General features: G+C 34.3%; 1 protein-coding gene across 2 annotated transcripts; it reads left to right on the forward strand.

Annotated features, from left to right (window-relative positions):
- The first annotated feature begins 367 nt into the window (after positions 1–367).
- Positions 368–5778, forward strand: LOC106765554 (NADPH:adrenodoxin oxidoreductase, mitochondrial). 2 transcript variants are annotated; one of them, XM_014650221.2, is made up of 14 exons: positions 368–465; positions 550–683; positions 751–855; positions 1581–1694; positions 1790–1843; positions 2004–2120; positions 2288–2397; positions 2483–2556; positions 3114–3175; positions 3398–3596; positions 3846–3906; positions 4137–4204; positions 5026–5168; positions 5310–5778. In XM_014650221.2, exons 2-14 carry the CDS (start codon positions 558–560, stop codon positions 5538–5540), a joined length of 1464 nt encoding a protein of 487 aa, XP_014505707.1. In that variant the 5' UTR covers positions 368–465; positions 550–557; the 3' UTR covers positions 5541–5778. The 2 variants fall into 2 exon arrangements, with proteins under 2 accessions (XP_014505707.1, XP_022639951.1); XM_022784230.1 differs by lacking the exons at positions 368–465; positions 550–683 and having other exon boundaries at positions 791–855; positions 1392–1694.
- Positions 5779–7087: the final 1309 nt, after the last annotated feature.

Raw genomic sequence — 7087 nt, forward strand, 5'->3', positions numbered from 1 at the left:
AAATTGTTTTGGAAAACTCATTCTTAAAAAATGGTTTCAGAAAGTATTATATACATTTCAGAAAACTTATTTAAGAGATCCAATTTTTTAGAAAAACTTGTTCTAGAAAACATTTTATAAGTTCTAAATCCTATTCCATTAATCTTGTACCAAAAATTCAGAAATGTTGTTTCAGAAATTATATTCCGAAAATTTTAAGAAACTTGTTCTAGAAAATTTCCAAAATAAATAATCTTGAAGTCTTTTTTTTGGTCACGTTGAAAATTCGGGGTGCAGAAAGAAATTGTAGGGCAAGAACAAAAGGCCCTAAAAAAGCCGCCAATCTTATAATTAGGCCCAGTTCAATTGGATTTGTCAGGCCTAGATTTGAGCCGATAATATTTTTCCACCAAACTGATCCAGACCCGAAACATTTCAAGTCGGATCGCCTCCGATGATGTTCTGTTTGTGAGAGACACGGCACAGGTGATTCTGATTTCCGTCCCAAGAAGAAAACAAACACCGTTTTGTGTATTTACCATATTTTTCTTTTTTCTCTCTCTCCCACAGATAATAAAATGCAAAAATTAGCAATTTTCCGAGCTAGAAGGTGGCTATGTAGGAGCTTCTCGGGCATTTCTTCAAACCCATTGCGGGTGTGTGTCGTTGGAAGTGGCCCTGCTGGTTTCTACACTGCTGAGAAGGTAAAACCCTAATCTTTAGGCTTTCAGTGTGAAAATGGATGACTGTAACCGAATGGGTTCTTGGTAGATGTTGAAGGCGCATCAACAAGCACAAGTTGATATCGTTGACAGGTTGCCCACACCTTTTGGGTTGGTTCGCTCTGGTGTTGCACCCGATCACCCTGAAACAAAGGTCCACTCTTGTTTCTTGCACCGTTCCTTTGTTCAAAATTCACTATCACTGGATTTTTTCATAATGTATGTGATGTTAGGGGGATCTTTTTTGGCTACAAGGGAGTGGGGAGGAAAAATAAGTTCTTAGTTATGTTGTGTTACGGCTATTTAGATGTTTTGGTGTTGTAGTAGTGAAAAAAGAAATGGAGTAAAATCCTCAGGCCACGGTAGTTCCTAAAATTAAAAAAATTTCCGCTTAGTCCCTGTTCAAACCGAATTTGTGCAATCATGTGTTCACACACAGTCAGTAGGTTGGATCTTTTGGATGAAGAATGGACAACTCAAATCTCGAATATGTGGTAGTCTTATTTACTAAATTAATATAAGCTGTTCAATCTTTTTCCAATGGTTCCAATACGCCGATTGCATAAGTGTTTGATTCTAATCACTGCAGAAATTTGGATATGTGATGGCTATATATTTGGTGTTGTGATTGTGTGGGATTAATTTGTCTGGTGTATGTGGACTTATATGGCTATGATTTGTGATTCTTAGGGACTAGAGTGGTGCTTTTGCTAGGAACCACTGTTCCAGCTGCCAAATTTTTCAAGGATGAATTTTGATGTTTACTTGAAAAATTATTTCAAAACTTATTATTTTTATTTTTATGGTGTTGGGGACTTCACTATTTTCTTTGGTGAGAGTAACAGCATTGAGCTTAGTTTACCAGAAAACTTGCAACAGATTGTCATCAATCAGTTTTCAAGGGTGGCACAACAAGAACGATGCTCATTTTTCGGTAATGTGACCCTTGGATCAAGCATTTCTCTCTCTGAATTACGCGAGCTGTATCATGTGGTGAGGCTCTGATTCTTGATTTTTTTGTCATAATGGTGACATCATATTGGTCAGTTGTATCATCTTTTCAATAATCAGTTTATGTACATGGGCAGGTTGTCCTTGCATATGGTGCTGAAAGTGATAGAAGTCTTGGTATTCCTGGGGAGGTAACCTTGATTTTTTACTTTTGTTCCTGAATTTGCTAGAGTTGTGTGTTCCAACGGCATAAGCAATGTCTTAATGTTCATTTATTATGTGATGGCTATTCTTGATGATAGTTTGAGTTACCCCTATTTCAATGATGTTTAATATTCTTCTCCCTTTCAGAATTTGAAAGGGATACATTCTGCTAGGGAGTTTGTTTGGTGGTATAATGGGCACCCAGATGGACAAAATCTTGAGCCAGACCTAAAGAGCACTGATACAGCTGTAATTCTTGGTCAGGTAACTTTACCTATCGTGTCATACCATGCCAAAACTTTATTCATTTCTTTCTAGAAAAAAGACAACGTAATGAATGTTTAGACTAAAGAACATGTGATGTGAAAATGATTTTTCCTGAAGATATAGATATAATTTTAACTTTGATTTAAGGTTTTATTTAATTTCAGGGAAATGTTGCTTTAGATGTTGCAAGGATTCTTTTACGACCTACCACTGAGTTAGCAACAACTGATATTGCCAGTCATGCTCTGGCTACCCTAGAGGAGAGCTGTATCAGGTTTTTAGTTGCATTAGTTGAAGTAATCAGATAGTCTTATTGATACCTCGTATGTTGCCTGTCTGTAATATAAGCAATATTGCAGGGTGGTTTATTTGGTTGGAAGACGTGGTCCAGCACAAGCAGCTTGTACTGCAAAAGAACTACGTGAAATTCTTGGTAACTTCTGGATCAACTCTTATACAAAGTTAGTTTAGCGATGTGGTTTTCTTGTACACATTTGTTTGATACTTTGATTTGGTTTTGGCTTTTTTCAATGGAACTGTTTGAAAAAGGGGTATGCCTCCGCCATACGATGTACTACATAACACTTTAGACTTCAAAGTTTCCTTTGTAAACTTATACTTTCTTAATTTTTATCCCTAGTAATTACTTTGCTTGTCCGCTTTGAACTTTTCATTGATTTCGACGAACTCAGTTTCTTACCGATTTCTTCCAAATATTAACGAGTGATTCTTACTTAAGTACGTGTTTCTAGTTACTCACAGGCCTTTGATTACAAATCATTTACAACCCAAGGACTCAGTCTGAAATGAATAGGAGCCCTTATCATGACTTTTGTCTTACAATTTGACATGTTATAATTGGTTTCTTATCTTAATCTGTATTTGTTCTGATTACTTCCTACTTATTTGTTAATTGTCATATACTACGAGTAACATGCTATGTATGTCTCACACATGATGCTAACTGAAGCTTTAAGGTCTATTTTACAGGTATTCATAATGTTGATATTTTCATTCAGGAATCTGATCTACTTTTAACCCCAGTGGATGAGGTATAAGATGAATCTACTTTTAGTTCGTCAATCACTGTTTTCAATCATCTTCACCCAAAAGCATATAATACTAGGATTCCCTAAGTAAACTATGTATTTCTAAATTCTTGTTTTTCTTATCTAAATTAAGAATATTAATATTTGTATTTGATAATAAATAAAGGTTGATTCCTTTTCACTGATGCTATCTTATATCTGTGTTGATGCTGTCACTTGGCAAAGGAAGAACTTAAGAGTAACCGAATACAGAGAAGAGTTCACGAGTTGCTATCTAAGGCTGCTAGATCAAAACCTAAACACATAGGTTTGAACCAGCGTGAACTCCGTTTCGTCTTCTTCCGGAAACCAAATGATTTTCAGGAGTCGAAAGAGAGAGCTGGCCATGTTTCTGGCATGCACTTTGAGAAGACAGTTCTTCAGGGTAATTTTCTTTTTGTCCAAATATTTATTTTGAAGTTAGAGCTTTACAATATTGGTGACAATGTAATTTATAAAGTTTTAAATTGTCATAATTTCTTATACAAGTGCAAATATGTACAGTACTGGGCTTTCCTAAAATGCTTAATACAAGCCATTTTTGAAGCTTTGTTATATTCTAGTACATTTAAGTCCATAGTAGTCTATTGTGCAATGGATTACTTATGATGGCTGATTCAGCTGATTATTGCAGGTGTTAGCCAAGGAAAACAGATTGCCATTGGTACTGGAGAGTTTGAAGATATAAAATGCGGGTATCATCTCATTTACAATTACTAATTGTCATTGCTTGACATGAGATCCTTTCTGCTGGTAGCATTGTAATAAAAAATCCATTTTTTTTTAATAATCTCTATATATCATAAAGAAATTGTTATTATACTCTTCAAATGACTGATTGCAGCCTCTCAAGAATTTTATTCATGTATTGTTGTCACACAATGTTGAGAGTAATAGTATGGTGCAACTGGTTGACTTTTTGTAGGATGGTACTTAAGAGCATTGGTTACAAATCAGTACCAGTTGATGGGTTACCTTTTGATCATAAAAAAGGTGAATGAGTAGTCGATGTTCTCAATCAATTCAATTCTCATTCAAATTTTTGTTAATCGATGTTACATATTCTTTGGTGAAGTAGCCACCACGTTTAAGCAGTGTTTATTTAAAAATATGACTAATTCTAGAAGAATTCAGCTTGCTTTTGAAGGTGAAAACAAAAAATGTAATAGAAACATTTTATCATACCAAACTGCCCCAAAGGGATGGAAACAAGTGATGTAATTTTGTCGATCCTGTGGTTTCAATTGGTAAATGAAATGAAAACAAATAGCATTTACAACATTTTTTTATTCCTAGCCTTAGAAGAAGTTTACACTCTCCTGCAAATAGTCTTCAGTGTATATTTTCTTGGTTTTTCATGGCATGACTTTGTTGAGTAGTATTGGTCACAGGAAATGTGACTTTAATTGATAATAGCAGGATTTCTTTCAGTAGTTGTTTGATTCCCCGTGGTCATGTCAGGCTTATCAGTATCAGAGGATTTTAAATGACAATAAAACGGTACTTTGCTTGGATGGCTTAACTCATGCTAATTGCACTATTGTGTTTCACAGGTGCAGTAAATGGATTGTTGCTCTTGTGTTGATGTATTTTTATTTATTTTGATTTTTACATTCTTCTCATTGTAGCTATAGGTTTAGGATTTTGGCAGATTGCCAACTTTCCTGCTTTGTGTCTCCTCTCTCCTTCTGTTTTATAAAAACATTTAGATGGAACTCTTTTCTGGCATGCCAAGAAACATGATGTGTGGATATATGTAAACGTGTGATCTGACGGGAGCTCATAGTCGTGTATATATGATGTCTACCTTTCAGGTATAGTTCCAAATGATAGAGGTAGAGTGTTGAGTAACCCTTCAGATCCTACAGTCCCTGAAAAGGGCTTGTATGTATGTGGCTGGCTGAAGAGAGGACCAACTGGCATTATTGCCACAAACCTGTATTGTGCGGAAGAAACTGTATGTATCTCGCTTTTCTATCATACATATTATTCCCATACCAGTTAAACTGACAGAAGTAGCAAGTCTTGTTAATTGTTACACTTGTGCAATAAATTACTTATGTGAGTTTTGTATTTTCTGCTCATTTTGACTTGATAGGTTTCGAGCATATCCGAAGACCTTGAAAAAGGAGGGTTGATTCCATCATCAGCCCTGGAAAAACCAGGCAGGGTCGGACTTCTCCAGCTTCTGCATGACAGAAATGTAAGAATAGTTTCATTCAGTGATTGGGAAAAGATAGACTCTGAAGAGAGGAGGCTTGGAAGTTTAAGGAACAAGCCTAGGGAAAAACTTGCCACCTGGGATGAACTGTATAAAGCTATCTCATAAGGAATCAATAATTTCATGATACTTCATTATTTTAAGCTTGATAAACATCTTTTTGTACCCCAAGGACAGTAAGTACACGAAGAAACTATACACTTGTGGGTGAAGTCATTCTCTGTGTCTGTTGTAATGCCCTCAATCATTTCTTAAAATGGTGAAATCCCTTTGAACACAAACCATGCTAACCTGTTGATAGGTGATAATTGTATGGTTATTGTCTTACCGAAACACTCAACTCTTTATATACTGCTGTTTACTGTGTTTTAAATATCTTATTTGCATTGTACAAGTTATAATACTTGTAACAAACATAATTTATAAGAATTGGGTATTAAATGTGAAGACAATCCTTAACTGTTTTATTAAATTTAGAAAACAGTTCATACTAAATGTTGAGCTAATGAGCGAATAAACAGGTGAAAAATAATTTTTTCTTCTGGTTGTGAATGTGCCATAGCTAACATTTGATCTCAGAAGTGAGTGGTATAAGTTAGTATTTCTTATAACTGATAATAGTTTTTTTAAAGAATATATAAAAATTGTTAGAAAGAGGAAATTTGAACTTCAAACAAACTGGAGTAGGCCATCTTCAAATGGTCTTTTGCAGATTTAAATAATTGCTCTGCACACATCTTTTATTTTCTGCAACTTTTCACTTCTTATGTATGACAATAATACAAAATTTAATTTCCCTGTTTAACACGTTTGAAATGTTGATGTATTTCATGAAGTTCTCTGAAACGGGTTTTCTAGAATAGGATATCTTACTGATACTCATATTTTTCTGATGATTCCCTTAGTAAGACTAAGAATTTAATAGGCATGGCTTCTGTAATGTGAGGTTAAATAGAAAAAGAAACATTGCTTTCAATATAGCTTATTATGTCAAACATCAGAATTTTTTAAACTAGAAAAAATGATTAGTTCCACCTGCAAATCAAAATTTTCACTCTTTCCAGTTTTGGTATATTATAAAGACATTAATTTAGTGTGGTTTGAAGGGTAGTAGCCATAGCTATTTTTGCTTCTGCGCATGTCATTTGTCTCAAAAGTCAAATTAGCACTTGCTACAATTTCTTTATACGTTCAACTCACTGCTCAAGTCGTCTCAAAGTCTTCCAATACAGAATGCTCAAAGTCTTCCACACTCCACAATCACATCATTATGTGTCATTCAATGCTTTTAAATATTCTTCGGCTTTGAATGAAAAATGGCTTACAATGAAAAAGTAGAATTGGTTAAAATTGGGACTGTGATTAACTAATGAAATATAGGAATATTTCACTTTCTAAGCTTCAAAACTATGTGGTCGATTTAAAATTTCATTTGAACTATTTGTTAGACTACAACACTAATAAATGAATCAGATATCTACTGAGCTATTTTATTCAAAGTAATATTTTTTTTTTTTACTAAATTAGTGACCTGATGCTACTACGAAATTTATTAAAAAAACACAACATGAGAGAAGAGTAACATCACTTTTAACTTAAAATCTTATATTAGTGAATTTGTGTGTCTTAATTTTTATGTAATATTCAACTTTTTT

The sequence above is a fragment of the Vigna radiata genome, chromosome 7, assembly GCF_000741045.1.
Source record: "Vigna radiata var. radiata cultivar VC1973A chromosome 7, Vradiata_ver6, whole genome shotgun sequence".
Classification (NCBI taxonomy): domain Eukaryota; kingdom Viridiplantae; phylum Streptophyta; class Magnoliopsida; order Fabales; family Fabaceae; genus Vigna; species Vigna radiata.

Coding starts and splice junctions, on each gene's coding strand:
- LOC106765554 (XM_014650221.2), top strand. CDS start 558: ATGCAAAAATTAGCAATTTTCCGAGCTAGAAGGTGGCTATGTAGGAGC. Junction 3,597..3,845: donor TGAGAAGACAGTTCTTCAGG/GTAATTTTCTTT, acceptor TGATTATTGCAG/GTGTTAGCCAAGGAAAACAG. Junction 4,205..5,025: donor ACCTTTTGATCATAAAAAAG/GTGAATGAGTAG, acceptor TCTACCTTTCAG/GTATAGTTCCAAATGATAGA.